The sequence below is a fragment of the Lepidothrix coronata genome, unplaced genomic scaffold (assembly GCF_001604755.1).
Source record: "Lepidothrix coronata isolate B3197 unplaced genomic scaffold, Lepidothrix_coronata-1.0 Scaffold18, whole genome shotgun sequence".
NCBI lineage: Eukaryota > Metazoa > Chordata > Aves > Passeriformes > Pipridae > Lepidothrix > Lepidothrix coronata.
This window is the reverse complement of record NW_016690198.1, coordinates 6,486,862-6,509,416: the sequence shown is the minus strand read 5'-3', so window position 1 is coordinate 6,509,416 and position 22,555 is coordinate 6,486,862. Positions and strand designations below refer to the sequence as shown.

At 37.2% G+C, this 22,555-nt stretch overlaps 1 protein-coding gene across 1 annotated transcript in view; it reads left to right on the top strand.

Moving 5' to 3' along the window:
- The first annotated feature begins 2,522 nt into the window (after positions 1–2,522).
- Positions 2,523–22,555, top strand: part of CEP120 (centrosomal protein 120) — a 39,956-nt gene continuing 19,923 nt past the window's right edge. The window contains exons 1-16 of the mRNA XM_017807222.1: positions 2,523–2,612; positions 3,880–4,036; positions 4,911–5,025; positions 6,556–6,697; positions 8,799–8,947; positions 10,120–10,317; positions 12,357–12,584; positions 12,843–13,050; positions 14,128–14,238; positions 15,486–15,663; positions 17,495–17,644; positions 18,493–18,675; positions 20,492–20,588; positions 20,678–20,830; positions 21,499–21,588; positions 22,012–22,104. Coding sequence (XP_017662711.1) covers positions 2,561–2,612; positions 3,880–4,036; positions 4,911–5,025; positions 6,556–6,697; positions 8,799–8,947; positions 10,120–10,317; positions 12,357–12,584; positions 12,843–13,050; positions 14,128–14,238; positions 15,486–15,663; positions 17,495–17,644; positions 18,493–18,675; positions 20,492–20,588; positions 20,678–20,830; positions 21,499–21,588; positions 22,012–22,104 — 2,304 coding nt within the window. The 5' untranslated portion in view covers positions 2,523–2,560. The remainder of the gene's footprint in view (positions 2,613–3,879; positions 4,037–4,910; positions 5,026–6,555; positions 6,698–8,798; positions 8,948–10,119; positions 10,318–12,356; positions 12,585–12,842; positions 13,051–14,127; positions 14,239–15,485; positions 15,664–17,494; positions 17,645–18,492; positions 18,676–20,491; positions 20,589–20,677; positions 20,831–21,498; positions 21,589–22,011; positions 22,105–22,555) is intronic.

The window sequence follows — 22,555 nt, the reverse complement described above, 5'->3', positions numbered from 1 at the left end:
GAAAAAGTATTAATGGTTAATAAAATGAGGGCTATACCAGAGTAGAATGTTTGTTCATACTGTCTTTAACACAGGCTTTGGGTCCAGTCTGCATACTGGGCTTTTTGTTCCTCTCAGAAGAAAGTCTCCTATGACAATGATCCATCTTTCTTTTTTTTTTTTTTTGTATGGAAGCGGTTTTGACAGAGGAAGTAACCTCAGCAGTTCAACCTCAGCGACAAGTGCGACCTAAATGACACACCATCCTCATCGCTGTTCAGCTCCAGTTGCAGAGCCTTGTACCTACTATTCCTGGGCAGCTGAGAAAGGGGGGGCTATAACAGAGGAGATGCACCAGCTGTGCAAGTCAGTAGCATTCCCCTCTATCCCTTAAGTCATGATGTTCTGCAAACTGAAGAGAGGATATGGAATCTCCTGTGTCATGTATCCTGTCTGCCTGACTGATCTGTCCTTGGGAAGGTGGGGTATTATTCAAGTAGTCCCTCTCTTGGTCAGACTTTCAGATACTGCTCAATTTGCTTACCTCCTCCCACACCTCTGTCACTAAGCAAAGGAGTTCCTCTACCTGGGCACTGCCTCCCACATGTGTTCTCACTGCTACTGTCCAGTTCTGGTATAAGATTAGGGGCACAACCTGCAGCTGACACCTGGGCAGGCAAAAGCATAAGAGGATATACAAGTAGGCAAGTCTATGAAAGCATAATAAGAAAACAATCTCTGGTGGTGCTAGGATTAATAGGTAAAGACTTGGTGTACTGCAAAACAAATGAAGATAAGACCAAGAAAGCCCCATTGTCTTCTTCATGTCTTTTTTCTGTCCTGCCTTTCTTCCTCTCTTTTTTTTAAAAAAAAAGTCTTTACTGGAAAAAGTTCGTAGTAATGAGGTTCTTGGCACAGTTAATACCTGTAACATCAAGACAAAAGTCAGGCTAGGGCCAGGAGAGAATGTAAAAGGATAAAGTTCCATGAGGTAGTTGACCTGATTTAATGGCTTGCTGTTGCCAAAAGGGGAGATCCCACATGCTTTGCCATGTGCAGACATAAACACCCATAAACCAGCATGGTTAATCACATGCTCTCAGTCTTTTGTCTATGCTCTGGCATTTATCTGACCCTATGCTGAACCAGTTCATCTTGCTAAATAGGCAAAAAGCAAATCCATGAACAGTTATGAGAAGAAGTGATTGTTTATTCAACAATAGTTCACAAGAATATTTCCAGGAATCACGCCAAGAGAAATCAATTTTGTAATAAAAAAGCTGTACAGGTAAACTGTATAGTTTTGTCATATTCTGTGATCATGGTCCCTCACTAGCCAAAATCACTCACTTTTCAGGGGTCTGCCTCCAGGTCTTATGTAAAAGGTATGTATAAAATGTATCTACAACCCGCCTTGCAGAAGCTGAGTGACAGAAATTTAGGAACTCAGACTGTAGACACAGAGAGGTGCTATGCCAAATGCAACGTTATACAACAGAAGATGACACAACAAAAAGCAGCACCCAGAACTAAACTTGGGCAAATTCAACTCAGATACAGGAAAATGTCTTTTTGGGAAGTGTTTCAGCACCAGAATAAATTCTTGCAAAAGGAAAAGGATTCTCCCTCTCCTGATGTTTGCAAACCTTGACCCAGAATCTTTACGGAATGTGTGTGTTACTAAAACACGAGGGTTTTACGTCAGTGCAAAGATTTTGCTAGGCTATCTAATAAACAAAATATTGCAAACTTGAAAATGGTTTCTTTTGCCTTACCGTCAAGACATACTTAGGTAACTTGGGATGCCGAGTGGGGGAACACACTAATTCCTGATATGGCTGCTTAACTGATGATTACTTCACGTGGAAGACAAGAATACCCTAAAACGTTACCTAAGCAGGACAAAGCTGCATTTCGCTAGGGACTGGATCCAGATCGTCCTACCCTGACACCCGTCCCAGGCTGGGGCGGAGGGGGGATGGAAGTAACGAAACTTCCCGGATTTAATAGAAGGGACGTCTTTGAAGTAGCTGGTGTTGGTCGACTGGCAGTGCAGGGTGCTCGAGAAAACTGTAATGTTGGGAGGCGACGTAATAGCGGTGTCCTCAGAGACCTTTAACGCGACGCGATGCCAGGGCGGGTCGGGAGTGGTGCGGGCGCGGTGCGGGGGTAGAGGCAGTGCTGCTGCCGGAGCAGGGGCGATGTCGGAGCGGGGCGGGAGCGGCGCAGGGGCGGTGTCGGGACGGTGCCGGGTCTGTGTGGGAGCGGTTCGGGGGCAGTGCCGGGGCGGTGCCGGCTCAGGAGCGGTGCCGGGACGGAGCGGGTGCGGTGCGGGGATGATGCTGGCTCAGGGGAGGTCCAGGGGCGGTGCGGGGGCGGTGCCGGCCCAGGGGCGGAGCGGCGCCGGTGGCGGCGGCGGAAGCGGGTCCCGGGGTGGGCGGGGCCGGCGTTGCCAGGCGGAAGCGCGGCGGCGGTTGGCGTTTAAAGGCTCCGGGGCGGCAAAAGGGCGGCGAGCGGCGGCAGCGCGGGCGGAGCGGCCTCAGGGGTCCCGGCCCCGGCGGCCCGCGGGCGGAGCGGGGAGATGGTGTCCAGAGCCGCCGATCGGCTGCTGATCGTCGTCTCTGTGCTGGAAGGTAACCGGGTGGGGGCGGGACGGCCGCGGCCTCCCGGGGGCTGCTCATCGTCTCCATGCCGAAGGGAATGTGAGGGAGGGGTGCTCGCTGCCTCCGGAGGTGTTTGCTCTGGTGGCGTGGGTGGCGAAAGCCAAGCAACACTGAAAAATCAGGGCTATGTCAGTAAAACTGTGGACGTACGTATCTTAAAGCCAGGGCTGGCTACCCCCAACACGAATTTGGAGGTATTTACCCAGTGTATTATTTAAAATGACTGAGGAAAGCAACCGTCCTGCCTTGGTTTTTTTAATTATTATTATTTTTACTTTATTTTTAAGCAGTATTCTGGTGTTTCTATCCCTTATTAGAAATCTGCTGTAAGTTTTTATGTAGTATTGACTTGAATGCTATTCGTTCATCATCTTGTATTTCTACAGATTTTACTTGCTGTGGTCTAAGTAGCGTGTGAGTCCGGGCGCTGTCTTTTTTTGTTTCGAGTTGTTTCCTGGTTGTTTGGGGTTTTTTTGGTAGAGTGGTTTCTCTCTGGCAAGTAAATCCCGTTACCTCTCTGTCCATTTATGTAGTTTGCCAAAGGAGCTTAGAAATAAGTTCCTGTTCCCTAAAATGCCCACAGTTCTCTCCCCACACTGTGATATAAGTAAATTTTAAGCGTTCACTTCCTCCAGTCATTTAAATTGTTAATCAGAATACAAGATGATGTTGAACCCAGGACAAATCATACACAGTTTTAGGCTCTTTCCTAATCTGGTAGTGACTTTTTTTTTTCCCAGAAAGTGGCTGGTAAAATACCTTTTACTACTTTTATAAGATCATATTCTGCTACTTAGGTGTGGGGCAGTCATAACATCTGCAGTTGAAGCAAAATACTCAATTGCTTTTTTTCACCTGCTCACTTATTTATTACCAATCATAAATTTCTCAAATCATACCAATTGCCTAGCTTCTTTCTCTCTCTTCTTTGTTACTTAATGCCTTGTTTCTGGATGCTTTACAGATAGTGTGTTTCATGTTATGTTCTTCTTTCATACTTCTGCACAGTGTGAAGGCTTTTTCCTTTTAATGTAAAGAACAGCTTTAGAGTAAGTGCAGGGAAAGTTATACAGGAAATTAATTGTATGTAATCGCTTTATGGCATAAATCTGAGCTCTTTGAGTAAGTGGAGGGAACGTGGTACAGGAAGTTAATTTTATGTAATCGGTTTATGGTATAAATCTGGGCTCTTGCTTCTTTCTTAGTGATGGCACATGGCAGGTACACTGTTTTACAGGGCGCTGTTTTCCAAAACGACCCAAGCACAGTCTTATAGTTGAAGCAAAGTTTGATGGTGAACAGTTGGCTACTGATCCCATAGAGCATACTGATCAGCCAGAATTTGCTACAGAATTGGCTTGGGAACTGGATAGGAAAGCACTTCATCAGCACAGGTAATGTTAAAAAGTTAAATCTAATTTGGAAATAAAATTTGATTTTCTTGTCTTTACAGTTTCTGAAATACAATTTTTGTGTTACTGTCAACTAAATTGGTTTTTAGAAACTTTCTTTTACTTTAATCTAGCATAATGTTGCCATAACAAAAAGAGGTACTGTATGTAATATTACACCACTGAAAAAAACCCACAGGAGCTTAGAGCAAATTATTAATGCTATAATTCAAGCATTGGATTCAAGCTTTCTTACGTATACTGTATATAAAGTAAGTATACTTACTTTATATAGGCTTTTCTGGCTTTTGAAAATGTCAGGGAGAAGAGCTGAGAAATTGAATGTTTGAGTAACTGTCATTTGGTTTTAACTTACAGTTTGTAATACTACAACCTTATTTCCAAAGAAATTAAAGAGACCATATTTTCTTTGTTTGACAAGAGAAAGACACCTGCATGTACCATCTGCTAGACACCTTATCTGTGCCTGTATGTAGTTAGGGACTTTACACAAAACTTTCTCCACAAGTCCTATTTTTAAGATGCCTTTACAAGTGAAATTCAAATTTCTTGTGAGGCGCTATGCTTGTTTCTTGTATGTGGATGAGTTTGTATTTATTTGTTGCTATTGTCTTTTTAATAGCACTGGAGACTCAGACTCAAGGGCACTCCTTTTACAAAGTTAAACCACTTGATTCATTCTCTCACTTAATGATGAGGCTACAATACATTCAATATAAATTCAGTTTCTGACCTAATGAAACTAGTTATATAAAAAATAATTTTTATGTCATTAGTGTGCTTGAAACTTATTAATTATTTTTGAGAACTAATTGCAGAGATAACTTTTAGTATTTCAACTGAGTTGCTCTTCCAGGCTGCAGCGTACACCTATCAAACTCCAGTGTTTTGCATTGGATCCCGTGTCTTCAGCTAAAGAGAATATAGGCTATATTGTTCTTGATTTGAGAGCTGCACAGGAAAAGAAACAGGTATATTATGATGTATAAAGCTTTAAAGATTATGTTTTGACAACAGGACTGTTACTACAATTTGAATTAAGGCACAGGCTAAACTTTTGAGTCTTGTTTTTTAGTCTGACTCTACCTGATCATGTATGGTGATCATGTGGGGGGGTTAGTACTCTTTCTTTCTTTTTTTTTTCTTTATAGGAGCCTCTTTCTTGACTCTGAGAACATACACAAATGAAAGTATTGCTGTACTAATCTTGCTTACTTCTGAATTTGATAACTGGATCACTTGCAACCAATAATTCTACACAATTTCATTTTTTAACCACCTAGAAAAAATTATCTAAGCAATAGATATTGAACAATTGAATTGAGTCTCTGTCATCAAATCAAGTCTTCTTTTTTTTTTTTTTTGCTGGGCCTCAGTGGAAGATGTGTTAGGCAATTATTTCTAGTCCCTTATTACAGCACAGAGTAAGCACAATACAGGACCCTGTATTACTTTGACATTACTCTTCTTAAGGATTTGCAATGCATACATTTGCAGTGCAATACATACTGTGCCCTTTCAGTTGAGGACTTGAAGGTTTTCTCTTCTAATTAAAGATTTATTGTATATTTCTCTTCCTAACTTGTTCAGTGTACAATTTGGTGGAAAAGAGTATGTTCAGCTAGTCTCCTGGGAACCATTCTACAGAATCTTTTCATGTAATGTAGAGAGTGATGCTGAACGGTGCTGCATCCAGTTGGTGGCTGGTTGCTAATGGTGTCCCTCAGGGATCAGTGTTGGGCCCAATTCTGTCTAATATCCAACAGGATGAGGTTCCACAAGGCCAAGTGCCGGGTCCTCCGCTTTGGCTTGCTCCTGTACTCAACGCTCAACTCAGGGTCCCTCAGTTCAGGAGGGATACTGAGGTGCTGGAGCAGGTCCAGAGAAGAGCAATGAGGCTGGTGAAGGGACTCGAGCACAAGTCCTATGAGGAGAGGCTGAGGGAACTGGGGTTGTTTATCCTGGAGAAGAGGAGGCTCAGGGGAGACCTCATCACTCTCTACAACTCCCTGAAAGGAGGTTGTAGCCAGGTGGGGGTTGGTCTCTTCCCCCAGGCAACTAGCAGTAGGGCAAGAGGGCACGGTCTTAAGCTCTGCCAGGGGAGCTTTAGGTTGAATATTAGGAAGAAATTTTTTACAGAGAGAGTAATCAGGCATTGGAATGGGCTGCCCAGGGAGGTGGTGGATTCCCCGTCCCTGGAGGTTTTTAAGATGAGACTGGATGTGGCACTTAGTGCCATGGTCTAGTAACCACTGCAGTGTTGGATCAAGGATTAAACTTGATGATTTTGGAAGTCTTTTCCAATCTGGTTGATTCTGTGATTTCATGATAATAGTGTACTCAAAATAGATCAAATTTTTAGAAATAAAAACCAAGGTATATTTCTGTAGATGATGAAGTAGAAGTGCTAGATCAAGATCAAGTTTTCTATAATAATAGTATGTTATCTTTCTTGGGTTTTAAAGTGCTTTTGGTTTTTATTTTTGATTTTAATTATGTAGGCACCCAAATGGTATCCTTTGCTTAGTAACAAGTACCCTAAATTTAAACCTGAAATACAAATAGGTGTTGTGTTGGAGACTGATTCAAAAGCACTGGTTGATGATTTTAAAGCCAAGGAGGCACCCCCTAGAGAAGGAAAGGGTAAGTAATATAATATCATTCACACTGAATTTAAAATGTTCCTGTGCCAGATGGACATATGACTTGTTGCAAATGTATTGTCTCGAATTTAATTTCACAGCAGTTCCAATGCAAATCCTTTGCAGCTGATTAATGTACCTTGTAGTAATAAATTTTTCAAGGATGCTTTACTGTGGTAGTTGTGCGACAAGCTGCAAACCAACTGACTTTTACAATGGAAATCACTTAACTCCCATGGGCATTTTGCTTGTATTTCTGGGCTTTAGAAAGTTCTGTAATGTAAGAAATAAGAAAGGAACTTCTTTACAGAAGGTAAAGTTTCAGTGGTTTGGGCTTGGAATTGTAAAACAGTAAAATGTTTCATTTGTTGGGTAGGCTTCTGGTTTTTTTGATGGATTTTTCTTCTAATCTTTCAGTGCTTAGATCATAACCTATTGTTAAGGATTTTTTCCAGTAATGTCTACTTACTGTTGGGATTCATTCTGCTTCTGAATTCCTTTGCTCATTTCTCTCAAATGTGAAATGTGTCAAAAACCTATTGGGTCAAAAATGTGTCGAAAATCTATTGGAACTCAAATGTTAACACTGGTATATAGCTTTGTGCTGTGCATTTCAGTCACTTTTTTTATCTGTGATTTTTTTTTTTTAATGCAAGTTAATGGTTTTTAAAAAACAAAGCCAAAGTCTTAGAAGCTATTTAAAAGACCTTCAAGAAAACCCCCAAACCCATAATTACATCCCCCCCTCCCTGATCTCCTATCCAAAAGCCTGTCTACTTAATTTCTGAAAAATGAGCCTCTGGTACCAATTAGTGGATTTTCTCCTACTGATTTTTTTTTTTAGTGCAAGTTAATGGTTTTTAAAAAACAAAGCCAAAGTCTTAGAAGCTATTTAAAAGACCTTCAAGAAAACCCCCAAACCCATAATTACATCCCCCCCTCCCTGATCTCCTATCCAAAAGCCTATCTACTTAATTTCTGAAAAATGAGCCTCTGGTACCAATTAGTGGATTTTCTCCTACTGATTTTATGATACTTTGTGTTCTTACCAGAGGGTAACTTTTCCCTAATTCTAAATTCATCATCTGCTTATGATCTATGGCTGTGATTTTGTAAAAACAAAGTGGTCAGTAGCAGTAAGGTTTCTGGCCCAGACTTCATTGACTTGGCTGCATTTCAAGATGGGTTAAGACAGTATTTAAGTTTCAGTGTAATTACACAGCCTTCAGGTTCACAGTGCAACCCTGTAAAGTTTGTAAAAGAGGCAAGGAACTACTGTAAATGGTTCATTAGTCTGCACTTCCCTTGAGATATTTGCGCCTGCAAGCTCTTCTACCCCTCACGACACTGGCAGAAAATACAAGAAAACCCTTCTGCCTTCACGCAGCACTGTTTTGTACTTCATGTTTTCTGTGAAATAATTGCTACAAACAGGTTTGCCAACTTTTTATTTCCTTCTGTCACCTCAAGATTGGTCAATACCATATTTAGGTAATGGAGGAAAAAAAAATGTGTGGGTTTTCACAGGTGTAAAGTTAACGTTCCAGGCATTGCATATGACAAAGCTGGATTACCCAGTTCTAGTCTAGTCAGGCAGTTTTCCTTTTAGGATTCATGTGTTTTATGCACTGAAGAGTTCAGATGAAAAATCTTTAAATGACGCATTCCAAAAGTCTGTGGAATGGCACATCATACTTTTTCAACAGGCTGTCATATACAGTTACTGTCTTGCATTTCCTTTAATGAGCAAAATAAAAAAACAGCATGACAGACTCTAACCTGGTGAAGTAATCTTCCAGTCACTGTAATGTCACTCACTGTAACACTTAATAAAAATATGCACTAGAATTCTGTCTAGCATAGTGTTCAAAATCATATCTGTGCCCACTGAATAGAAATTTATTTGAGAATTTTTTTGTAGCTATACCTAAGTATACCTAGGGACTTGTTTTGTGTTTTGCGATGCTGTGCTACTAGGCATCAAGATCTTTATTTGCAGTTTTCTCTCCACATGTACAATACTTAAGTGTAAAATTAGAATCAGATTGCTGCAGCAATTAATAAGATCAGTAGTTGCTTATGTTTTTTTTCTTCTCTCTTAGTAGTTACTCTTTTTCCTGGGTTAGACCCTAAAAGCGTTATACCAGTCTTGAATGAAGAAGAGGGCTATCATCAAATTGGACCAGCAGAGTATTGCAGAGACTACTTTGTCTTGTCTGTAACCATTGCATTTGCCACACAGTTGGAACAGGTCTGTTTCCTTGCTATGTACTATTCTACCTTTGTATTTTCACCTTCACATGTTTTATTTGTAGTAAGGGGTTTTAATTGTTCTCTGAGTTTCTTGCAATAAATAGCCTTGTCCTATATTGACTTTATATACGTTAGTTTTCATTTTAAAACGATATATGTTTTATATTTAAATATAAATATTATATTTAATTAGAATTTGTTTAGAGTGCTAAAGTTGCATTTACTTTAAATCATACATACTTCCGTGTTGCAATATAGTGTAAAATGTGTGTATATGGATCATACCAGTCTTCAGTGTGGTGCCCATTTGCTGAAGTTCAAACAAAGTGAAATATTTTTCAAATATGTAAGATAGATGAAACAGTAGAATTTATATGTTGCCTAAGGGAAGAATTTATTAGCTTGGATGAAGTGCTGTGCTAATAATTGTTTCAGGTTTAGACCTCAGGTACTATGTTTATGCTGTACTGTGCCACACTGATACATGTTATCTGATATACTCAAGTTACCATGAAAGTCATGACTCCAAGCCAGCATGGTTTTAATTGATCTGGAACTCATAGTGTATGGTAAACTCTCCTCAGTCTTGTTATCTTTCTTTTTTTAAGGGAAAATAATTTTACACATAAAAAGTGTAGGACCTTAAGAAGTAAATTTATTGTGGTCTTTCTGGGGTGGCTTGTGCCTTTTTAGGCATTGAGCTGACAGTTGCAGTTGGCTACAGGATGAAGTAGCTGGTTGTCTGTTTCAGTCTCTTATTCAATCACATAAATTATATAATAACTCAGTATCTAATCTGCATTATTTGTTTACCTTATCAATATTTTATCAAGACACTACTTATTTCTAAGTATTTGTGCAGTGCTTGATGTTACTAAATATATGATGTCAGTTACAGCCTTTAGTGCTGCCAGATCTTAAAGGTAATTCAAAATTGGTCATTTTGCGAGTTATTGTTATGCTTGTAAATTGTTTGGGGGTTTTTTGTTTGTTTGTTGTTTTTTTTTACTTCTGTTTGGGTATTTAAAAGTTATCTCATTTGTGTAGTGCAAGCTAGGACTTAGGTCAGCTGCCTGGTAGTTTGAGATCAATTTAAGCTGTCTACAGAAGAATTACTGTAACTCTACATCAGTGAAGGAGATGCATTATTCTCTTCTGAATCTCTTTCAGTTAGTTCCTAGTACTATGAAGCTTCCTGAACGACAACCTGAGTTTTTTTTCTACTATTCGTTACTGGGAAATGATGTCACAAATGAACCTTTCACTGATTTAATTAATCCAAACTTTGAGCCAGAAAGAGCTTCCGTTCGAATACGTAGTACAGTTGATGCCCTTCAGGTTTATCTTTGTACACAGTCAAAATTGCAGGTAAGCTGTTTCATCTCAAATGTGAATGAAAATAAATAATGAAAAGAAAAGAAATAGAATATGTCTCAGGCTGAATCTGGAAGCATTTTTGTTTCCAAAACTAAGATTGTATTGCAGTAGTTTGGCCCAAATAGAAGTTCATTCTCTTGCTAATATGAGGGAAATCCTAGCAGCAAGTTTCCCATCTCAAGTGGAATACAGACTTCATAATGTAGTTGCCATGGTAGGCTAATTTACATGTCATGATAAAAGGTGTTGCTGGAACATGATATACCAAAAGAGCTAATGTGGCATTCCCAAGAGCTCTGAGCTCTGGGACCTTCACTGCAATCAGACCATCTGCAACCCTGAGTGCCACTTTGTGCTGCCTATGCTAATCCTATGCCAGCTGCTCAGGTCATTCTTGCCTAAGTTCTAAAATCCCTGTCCTCAGCACTTGCTGTAAGAAGGGAGATCTGGCTTTTTTCCCCGCTCCTTAGCCAAATGCTGTTTTTAAATGCACCACAGACATATTTGGGCTGTTATGGGATGTTGCTTATCTTTAGCCTTGCCTTTAAATGGGGGACATGGTTTAGTGGTGGAATTGGCAGAGTTAGGTTGACAGTTGGACTCAGTGACCTTAAGGGTCTTTTGCAACCTAAATGATTATATGATTTTAAATATTGGGTAGTATTTAGAGTCTTTATGACAATCTGTGCATAGCTCACACTTACTAATTACAAGAGACTGGTTGAATAAGGGTAGTATAGAGTTTATATTAGTGTAGCTGGTAAATAAGACAGTATTAGTTGTATGAAGTCTTGGATCTGGACCCTTTTAAAATTATTTTCCTTGAAGTTTGTAGAGACCATTCTAGTTTTGTTATCCAGCATAGATTAAGAATGTTTTTGTTGAAATCTTATATTGTTTCAGATTTTTTTCTCTCTACTTTAAATATTTTTCCGTTTTTGGAGAAATCTATGCACTGATATGTTTAGAATTTAATCTTAGTCTTGAAACAAAGTAATATAGCATATATTATACATATATGTCATGTCATATATACTTATACAGAGAATTATACATGCCTGCATCATGTTTAAAGAAGGACTTTTTGAACAAGAATTGTCATGAGGTCAGATCCACATTTTGGTTTACAGTTTTCTTTCTCCGACTTCTCATTCAGCTTCTTAAAATTTAGGATATAGGATTGGAGCACTGTCTTCAGATTCTTAATTTTAATATGTTTTTCCAAAAATGTAGAGTTTAGTTGTAAAAGGTGCTATTTGTCAGACTGGAGTGTGTATATATGTATGATTGTATTTGTATATATGTATGTATACACACACACAGGTGTGTATATTTGCAGCTGACACTCTTTAGCATGGAAGTTTTCCTTAAGAGTAATAAATATTAAAGATCAGAATACAGTGTTCTGATCTGCTAAATCAAAACTGAAGTGACCCTTATTTGGGAAAGAGCAAGTCAGTATGTAAGTTTCAAAGAGTAACTTTGAGCAAAATAGATTATCTTAGAGTGTGTTGTGGTTTTGTTTGTTTTTTTTTCTTAAGATACATCTTTTACTTAGATTTATAAATATTAAGCTGTGTAAGGAGGAAGCAGTTGAGTCAAGTTTTCAAAGAAGAATGATGGTTCTTACCAGGAATTAAGAACAGCTACTTAATTCCAAAAATCCTTGCTGCTTAAGTGGTGGCTAAATACATGCACAAAGGCTGAGCTTTCAAATAATTTTTTTCTTTACCTTGCAGTCATGCATTTTATATGCCTATATGTTAAGGGGAAGAATCTGTGCTGTGTTTAGAAGGCACAGACTATTGATTTTGTCCTACAGAAGGAATGATACGACAGGTCCTCAGCAGGGGAGTACAGTGATCTGCTATGAATTGACATTTTGTAGCTGCTCATATTCTCAGCATACAGAGACTAGGCTAGGGATGATAACTTGTTGCATATATGCTACCTTTAGTGGAGGGTGTGCAGACAGTTGAAGTGAAAATTGCACATACCAGATACTTTCTAGCACCTCTGTGTGTGTACAGATCCATCTTTGCTGTGGGGACCACTCTCTTGGAAGCACTGAAATACCCTTATCTGGACTACTGAAGAAAGGAAATGTGGAGATTGATCAACACCCTGTGGCAATAGAAGGATCATTTGTCCTTGTTCCACCAAATAGAGCTAAACAGAAGCTACCACAATTGCCTTTGGATCTGGCTCCTACTCTTGGGGTATCTGTAGTTCTTCAAAGGGAGAACATGACTCCCCAGGTATAGCTTACCCATTTATTGCTGGTTTAAACACTGTAGCACAGTTTCATGTTAAAAAATAATTGGTATTTCTAAAGTGTATTTGACAGTTGATTATGTAAAAGAAAACCTGAAATAATTAATTGCTTTATACTAAATAATCCTTTCATAGAGTTATTTTTCTATATCTGAAAAATAGTCTCAAACTGTGAAAGTGTTGTAGACAGAATTTTTAAGTGCAATCCATGATCAATAAGAAAACTATATCACTTCATTCAGCTTTTGATTCCCTTAAATGCTCCAACTGAATCTAAACAGCCACAGGAGAAAGTTCTTTCACCTGTTAGTGGAAAAACAGAGAGCCTGCAGCAGAGATCCCAGAAGGTCCCATCTCAAGCTGATCAATGTTCTTCAAAAGAAGATGTGGCAACAGAAAGTGAAGTGGAAAGTCTTAAGTTTGAAAAAGGCACAAACCCAAGGAAAACAGGTATGTGGTATATAGTTTTTTGCCCAATTGTTATGTGGTCTTGGATCATGCACTATTCATTTGCAGTATATTTGTGAAGTTATACTCACTTGCAGTGATAAATTTAAGGCAAGTAAGAATTATTTGCATAAAACAAATAACAGGAGGGGGATAAGGGAATAAATGTTGTGATTTGAACATAATGGTTGTTGAGAACACTTGAAAGAGCCAGATAGGGATTTGGTAGTGTGCAGATTACAAGTGATGTGGATGGTCATCAGCTTGGAAAATTGTAACAGAAGTGTTTGGAATTTCCTGAATTTGTGAATGAGAAGGCTCAGTGAAATACCTATGAAGAAACAGACTTGCTCAATAAGTAGATGAAATGGTCTAATGTTCACATTTACTAAACACAAAGGCAGGGATATTGTGGGATTTTTAAAATTTCCAAGGAATGTACTATGTGGATAATAATTTTTGAAGACAAATGTTCATATTATACAGATTCCTGGACAAAACCAAGCAACTGGTTTTTTTTGTTTGGTTGGTTTTGTTTTTATATTATCCTTTTGTTTGGACTTGGTAGCCCAAATAGCCTTCTCAGTCTTGTTTCTGATTTGAGAACTGGGTCAGAGAGAAGTGGAAGAGGAAAAGAGATGAGAGAAGAAGAAATACTGTAGTAATAGAATAAAACTCAAAAGAATGTTATTTTGCTAAACGTCACTGAACATGAGTCTTCTTAAGAGATGACTTATGAATAAAACAGAATTACTATTTTTCTAGTGATACTTGTATTGCTGGTCTTTTGCAATTGGTGCTAAAGACACCCAGTTCTGTAGAGGAAAACCTGTGTCCTAGAATGTGCTCTCAGGATTTGTCTGCTAATTCAGCCAAGTTTCCTTTTAATCGTAACTGATCTTATCTAAGAAAGGATTAAGCCCTTTTTATATGGAATGTAACAAGAAAGTATTGTGAACCCAGCATGTGGTTTGAGTCTCTGCTTAAGAAATCCAGGATTGTGCTTTTTTATTAATAGTAATAGTAATTTTATAACTCTGTGTTAAAATGTAAAACTTGTCATTCATATTTTTCTTTCAGAGCTGGTGTCTGGCTGCTGCCAAGAGGTTAACAAGCAGTTCACTGAAGAGCTTCCAGGTTTCAAATTGCAGAGCAGAGCAAAGTCACCTCTATTAGATCTGCAAAATCCCAGTAATGCAAAATTTATCCAATTTAGTACATTAAATAACATTTGAATATAGTAGCAACTTAAATGAATTTTAACAGTAAAACATTTGAATATAGTAGCAACTTAAATGAATTTTAACAGTAAGCTGTATTACGTTCTTGTTTTCATATCTGTGATGACCTTAAAATTCCATTCAGTGACTTCTTTGCACCAATCAGTCTACTGACTTTTTACCTAATCAGTTAGAATTATTTTATTCTTATGTTGTGTTAACTAGCTGATGTTGAAGTATTATGGAATTTTTCTTTTTGGCATAGTTACTGTTAATGCACATGAAACACCTAGAAACAAGGAGGAAAAATAGTCAATTGTGTATTTCTTTGAAAATGACAAAAATGGAAACATTTTAAACAATTATGAAGAAAGAGTATCAGAACAAGTCACACTTACAAAAGGCAGTTAAGTTCCTATCTGACAGTTTCTTTCTCTCTTTGCTTTTTGTAGGGACTCAGTAGCTCAAATAACTTTCTAAGACAAACAAAATGTTACCTTTTGGTAACGCTGTCCATAGGACTTTAAGTTTATTTTACTCTTTGAAAGCAGTATCAGGTCCCAGTGTAAGGACATGAGAAGCCTGGGTGCAACTGGACAGATGTCACATAGGCAGGTCTGCGACATAAGCAGATGTGCTTTGCAGACCTAACCTAGAACATTTTAGTTTGCTTCAACAGCTAAACCTCAGCTTGGGACCAGTAGTTGATGCTGCCTTACATGAGCGCTGTAATTGACCTGGTGCTCTGTCTTTTAAAGTCCCAAAGTAAGGAGGTTAGTTAATTCAAAGCAACCTAAGTTCCTACAAATAATTTTTTTTCTTCTGCATGCCCTCAAGTTGACTAGGAACAATTAATGTAAACTGTTAAGTCTTACAGCATCCTTCAGAAGAATTTGGTATCTTGGATCTTAGTCTAAATTTTTTTTCAGTGTGTTAAACTAATGTAGCTTTGAAGATAATAAATGTAGGGAAAAATACTACATTCTATTAAGATTTAAAGTATATTGGGGTTTTGGTGTTTTTTCTTTGGAAGCTGTAACTTACAAAAAGAGTGGCTATTTTTCACAGCATTCATTTATACTACAAGGAATCGAAATCTCTTAGGGAAGCAATCTGTCTTCTTGCATTCAAAATGTGACACTAATCTTTGATATATTTTGTTATTTTGGGCAGAACAAATTATAAAAAATGCACATGAATTCTCTTTTGTGTTTTCAGCTGATAATGGTCCAGTAGCAGCATCTCAGCCCAACCCTGTGGGTGTGTCCAGTTCTTCTGAACCTGTGTCTGCACAGAAAATTGTTATTCCAGCATCCTCTCATCATTTTTGCTTTTCAATAGACCTGAGAAGTATACGTGGTCTGGAAGTTGGTTTTCCAATAAATTGCATTCTAAGGTACAATTTATTCTTGGTAATAAAAGTATCTTTCTTTTCAATACAAAGCCTTCATAATCTGAATGATTTCTAGTGGTATGCTTCTTGATGCCTTTTATGTAGCTGATTTTCAGTAACAAAATACTTCAGAATGTTCCTCTGGCTCATCACTAAACTAAGCATTAAATATGGTGTGAAACTTTACCTTTCACTGTAATTTGTATTAAATCTCACTTGAATGTCTGAGCTCTGAAGATAAGGAACATCATTCAGTCTTTAAAGGAAAAGGAAAACTACTTGTCTCACTACTTTCTGGCTACATTGCCAGCTGATCAAAGAAGTGATTTGTAGTGTTTTAGTAAGAGACAGATCACTGGTTTATGTGTAATGGTGAATCTAAAGGAAGCACATTCTAGTTTTAGTGTGAACAATCAGTGTAGTAAATGCATTATCATTCTGAGAGGCTCATAGATAGAGGATGATTTTGATGGATGACTTTTAAAAAAAATAAAATTTATACTCATGGGATATTAGTTACTGATGGTATATTTTCACCACTTGCCTTCTAGTTTCCATTAGGGTCCTTGTGGCACGCATGATTTTTAAATAGTGATTCAGTGTGAGAGCATTGAATATTTCTGGCTAGGGAGATACCTCTGCGTTTGCTTTGCCTGTTTGCTGACAGTTTAAATGATCACTAGGAAGTGTAGTTGTAGTGTTGATTCTTGGAGTTAGTTTTGTTTTAAGTACAGTAAAAGATGGGGTTGGGGTGTAGGGGTGGAATATTTCAAAATACAGCTAATATAGAATGCATCATCAATGCCTTTCTGGAGGCTACATTATTAAATAGTGTGTGGAAAGCAGCAGTCATACAATTGATGTGATTTTGTCACTTAAAGGCTTTTTCACATAACACTCCAAAAATTTAATTTTTTTCAGAATAGTGACAACAAATAGGTTTTGCTGTTTCATGCACTTGAATTTTTACAGTCAGTGATAAATATGGCAAGAAACTGAAGAGGAGAAACATCCAAAAACATAAATGTTAAGAAAAGTTGTAGGGTAAAAAATTGCATATTCACTATAGATTGGAAACATTATTTTATTTCGGTCTAAACAAGCCCTTTAAACAGTTCTGCACAGAAGTTGAAATATGCAATTTCATATATAGTGGCATCATTTGATGCAGCATTTATTTTGTTAGTAACTTAACTGACAGCTGGCATCAATTTGAAGAAAGTGAAGTTTAAGAAGTTCATGGCCTCCCCTTTGTTATAGTTTATCATACACTGAATTATGCTAGTAGAGTAGTTTCAGGTCACATTTTAAGTCTCATTGGTAAAATGATTTGACTTTCCTATTAGTCAGCTAATGTGTGGGAATTAAAAGTTCATGAAATTTTCAAATGGTTCTGACATTATGTATACGTATACTTAGTTACCAGTTTTTGCGTGTTAGACCAGTCTTCACTGTAAATATAGTTGTAAATGTTCTCAAGCAGCAATCTACATGTGAATATTATTTTTCTTTCTTCTAGTTCTCTACTCACTCTTTTATAATAATTCCGGAATTTTAATAAAATATAAATTCATCTGGTTGGGAACATACAGATAATTAAAGCTTTTTTGTCAAAATGACAGCAAATATAAAGAAGCTGGATTAGTCCTGAAGTAAATGAAAACACAAATACCTGAGAACTAAATTCTGTTGTAATATGTACTAGTACAAATCTTCCAAACTTTAGTACAGTGTCATGCTTCAGTAGATGATGTCTAAACTGGTTTTCTTGTTGCAGAAGATATAATAAAAATTATAATTATTATTTTATTATTTTGGTTATTGTTTTTATTAGGTACTCGTATCCATTTTTTGGCAGTGCAGCACCTATTATGACAAGCCCACCTGTAGAAATCAGAAAGAACATGGAAGTCTTTCTTCCAAAGTCATATTGTGCATTTGACTTTGCAACTATACCTCATCAGCTTCAAGATACATTCTTCAGGTGGTAACTTGCAATTTTGTATCTTAATTACACTTTTATAATTTTTGTTTTAAATGCAGTTGCAAGTTCAAGTATTTTACTTAAGATCATCAGTTTAAGAATTTAATAAAGAATTCAAGTGCTAATGCCAATGAATATTTAATACCCTGCACTTCCAGTTTCTCTGTTAATTACATTTAAAGTGAGAAACTCTAGAACTCTTGATTTCATCTCTACGTACCTATGCAGGGATTGTTCCTTACAGAAACAAGTGCCATTCCTGTAAATTGTTACAGTAAAGTAACAAAGTACTACTTCAAATAAAATACATCCTTTTTTATTTTTCAATACACAGTTTTTAATGCCTTGTGTATTAAAATATGATGTCTTTGAAAATACAGCAGGTACCTGGAAAGCTGAACACAGTGTTGAGGGCTGTGAAACAGTTTTCCAAGGAGTTCTACCAGCTTTCAACAAATGATTAAAATGTGGAAAAAAAAAATCACCAAAATAGCAATATTTTGAAAGGAAAGTGGAGGGAGATGTATTTTGAGTGACGGTGGCTAAAATTAATTTATAAGTATTTATAAATGAAGATGATAGAGTTCTACTAATGTTATTCAGTCAGTTGCTTTCAGTGTAACATTGTTATTCCCTCATAATTGGAGAAAGGACCAGTAATCTGACCAAACCAAGTGATGGTGAAGATACAAGGTTACTCAGTCTGGTTCCTCTAAGTGAAAAGCAGTAAACTCATCTCATTGTTTGACAATTGTATCACTTGTTTGGGGAGTTACTTTTAGAGAATGAATAAGAATGCTTCCTCTTTTGTTTTGATGCCTGACACAGAGATCGCTTGTTTGTTTCAGATTGCCTCTGCTGGTTGAATTGTGGCACAAGGATAAAACAGCCAAAGATTTACTTCTAGGGGTGGCAAGACTTCAGCTTTCAAACGTGTTGACTTCGGAAAAAACACGCTTCTTGGGTGGGAATGGTGAACAATGCTGGCGTCAGACTTGTAATGAAACAGTCAGTGTCACAGCAGCACATGGGTAAAGCTATTTAAAAAGATATTTAACTCTCTAGCAAATTCTGAAGAATTGTTTGTTTAGTATTTACCTGAAAAAGGACAAACTCTTCCTGCTTAGCTTTTTGATTAGGCAAACAGTCTGCAGAGTACTGCAATATAGAGGGGGGGAAAGGCATCCAAGAGATTAAAAGTTAAATTGCCACGGTCATATTGTGCAATGCCCACACCACTACCGAAGTCATTTTTATAAGTCTTTATTTAATCAAGATCCTGGGTAAAATTCACAGACCAATTAAAGAGATAAGTAATTGGAAGAAATGTTACTGAGGTAATTCTGAGTAAGTTAATTACAGATATTCCAGAAAACAGTTAACATTCTTTGTTCATAGTATGCTTTTAATGCAGCTGACTTCGGTGAAGTTAGGAGGAGAGGTACATCCATAGAATGGAGAGGTTTCCTGTTTCAGGATTATTCCTTGTGATAATAGCAGAGGTTTGGGCTTCTGTGCATCAGAAGGAGCAGTATTAGTTAATGTTCTGTCTGAAGATAAATGTTCATTTACATAGAGCAGTGATGGGGTCTTTATGTATACGAAGAACCCGTGTTCTTGGTGAAGATGTGTTGTGCTCACAATCAGTATCTAGACCCTTATCTTTTTCTGTGTGATGGTGGAACTTGATTATGCCCTTAGGAATAAATTTAATTGCTATTAACACTGGAGTCAGGTTTAAACCTCTAATACAACAGTTAAATAAAGCATGCTATATTTGACTCACAGGAAATCTCAGGTTGCTGATTGATATCACCCCTCCTCCCACACTGATAGAAAATTGACTGGCTTTGTTTAAAGTTTTTTGTGTCAAAGCCAGCATGGCCTGACTCTGTGGAGAGTTTCTTTAAGATCTCACTGTACGTTAAGGTTCATACTTTCACTTACAGTTTGTTAAAATGAAAACTGGTTTTCCGCAAAACATAACAACCACTAGATGGCATTCTCAAAATGTAATCGGGTCTTCATTTTGCTGTGCTGATCCCTTCCTATCCTTGTAGTGTTGATGAAACCTTCTTTTTACACTGGTGTGTTAAACGCACTTACTCAGATTCTGAAGTCCATTAACATGAATTTGTTTTCTTTTTTAGTCAGTCACTGATAGAAAGTTGTAGGAATTTAATGCAGTAATTAATTTTAATGTTGTGTGAAATACAAATGTTTGTTGCTTTTTTTCCCAAATTAGTGTGTTGAAATATCTGCTATCTAAGCAGTTTTTCACTGTACAAGAGCAGGTAGGTATTTAACACATAAGTGGATTTAAAGTTGCCAGTTCTCTGTGCTGAAGCTTCCAGAAATATGGTTTTTGGCAATCCAAGGATGGTTTACCCCATATGATGTGCTGAGCAATTTATATGTGGATAACTAGAAAGTTACTGTTAACACCTAAAAAAACAAGATTAACGATTTTGAACAAGTATCTTAAAATGAAGCCAGCAGCAATACCTGACAGTTATACCATTAGAAAGATTTAAGGTTGTAGGTACAATTTTGGATAATTTCCTTGGTGCAGGGATATTTGGATTATACTAATCTGTTAGTTAAATAGATTCCCAATGAATTCCCAAATTATCTGTTAAAGTCAGAAAGCTTATTGCATAAACTAATCCCTAACTTAACAATATACATAGGAGAGCATGTTTGGCTCTCATGTAGACAACTATTCAGAGATTTTGAGCTTGCATGGAAATTTTAGGACTTCAGCTTTGCTGGTTTGTGTGTTGGTTTACAATTACTTTCTGTATTTTGAGACAGTTTTCATTAAAATAACATTCTAATTATTTGTAGGTCAGGCAACAGAATAGCAGAGCTTTCATATGCCACCACTTTGGAAGACTACGGGCTTGTGAAGGTGCAAGAAGTTATGGTGTCAGATTCTTCTCAAGTAAATTTTACATAAATCTTATCTTTTTGCCTTGAACATTTCTTTGAAAAGTTGAGTTTCCAGTGAAAAATCCACTCTTATTTTATCAGGGTGTAGTTGCTGGGCAACAACAGCATATTCCTCACACTCAGCCTCACTGTACTCCAGAAGACCATCCAGAACCTCGAGAAACTCTTGAATACAAAGCAGCACTGGAGTTAGAAATGTGGAAGGAAATGCAAGAGGACCTTTTTGAAAATCAGGTTTTTACTCTTTCTTTACCTACTCTTTATTACCTAAATAACATGATTGCCAGAGAATTTTTAGCAGAATTGATGAGGGGAACATTACTTCTATTTTTCTTTGCCACTGTTTCAAATAAGAACTAAATTTTACTCATACAGAATATTAAAACTTCAGAGGTACACTAATCTATCCAGTAATTCCATATTCTTAAGGAAGAAGGTTAATTATTTTAAGCGCCTGAAGAAAGTGCCAGATATTGAACTGCAGAATACCCCCTTCAAAATTTTCAATTACTTTTTATGAAGTATAGTAGATACTCAAGATTCATATTACAGATGTTAAATATTGACGCTGTATTTCTTTAGTCTCACTCAAAAATCCATTGCTATGTTTCTACTCCTGAACTCATTCTAAGTATTCTTAATCACATACTTCTTTTTAAAAGATACTGAGGACCTGGTGTCCATTTGTTAGGGTATTTTTCTCAAACTTGTGTTTACTTTGCATTTTGTACTTTAGTGTAAGAAGTAACTTTCACTATCAGGATATATACTGAGTCATAAGTTAGTGTACAAAATTGTTTTGCTCAAGACTTACATCTGGTAGTACTCTAAAGCTGCACTTCAACAATTTTGATCTGGTTTTCTGGTTTGGGGGTTTTGTTTCTCTCTTCTGTCTTTAAAAGCTTAAAAAGAAGGAAATGGTCCATATGCAAGCACTTGCAGAAGAATGGAAGAAAAGAGATAGAGAGAGAGAGGCACTAGTGAAGAAAAAGGTAAGGAAACTTGTCCTTATATGAGGTGAAAGTCTTACTATAAATCTATCACTATAAGCTCAACAAGGTAAACATATAACAAAGGATCCATGATTAGCCTTTGCACCTACTGATATGCATGCATCTAGTCTGCAACAGTGCAAAACTATTAAAAGTAGTCCTTAATCATAGAATACTTGTTAGAAATCCTTAGGTTAGCTTGCTTTATATGGGTGCTTTTTAACCTTAATTGCCTTTCACATGCATGGTCAAAAAGCACTTGTACAGCCTGGCTGTGCATGGTGACCTATTAACCTTTACTGAGTTAGAAAGAAGGACTCTCCATTGTAAATTCTTAATTAAGAGCTGGAGATTGGTTTTATATGTAAGCTTCCAAATAAAAATTGTCATTATTTTATACTTTTTTTTTTTTTGTTTGGCTAGGTAGCGGAGTATAATGCTTTTGAAGAAAAACTTCAGAAAACCCTGAGAGATCTAGATAAGCGAGAACGACAGCTTTTTAGTGCTGAATCAGAGGTAAAAACTGCTCGGTTATATTAAGCAATGCAATTGCATTAGCTATTTCTTTAAGGTTTGAGTTTTTACTTCATGACAATTGTGAGCTGTGTATAGGATCTGAAATAGCCACATTTGCACAGATGAATAGAGAAACTAGTAATTTAGTCCATATTTTGTTACAACTGCACTTTTTTACCGAAATAGAAATTCACTGAACTCTTAAATGGTTGCTTGAATTACAAAACTGTAAATTGTCTATTCTTGACAGAATTAATGTCATGCAGACATTTATGTAACATTAACATATCTGATTTTAAGTTTAGTACTGTCAGGTGAATACTGTACATATGCACAGCAGTACCTCACTTCAAAAGGTAATTGCTAGATTAACTGTTGAAATAGAAGCAGTTGACAGGAAGATCTGGGAGAAACTGTCCAGGTTTTGTTATCCGACAATTTCAGAGTTCCT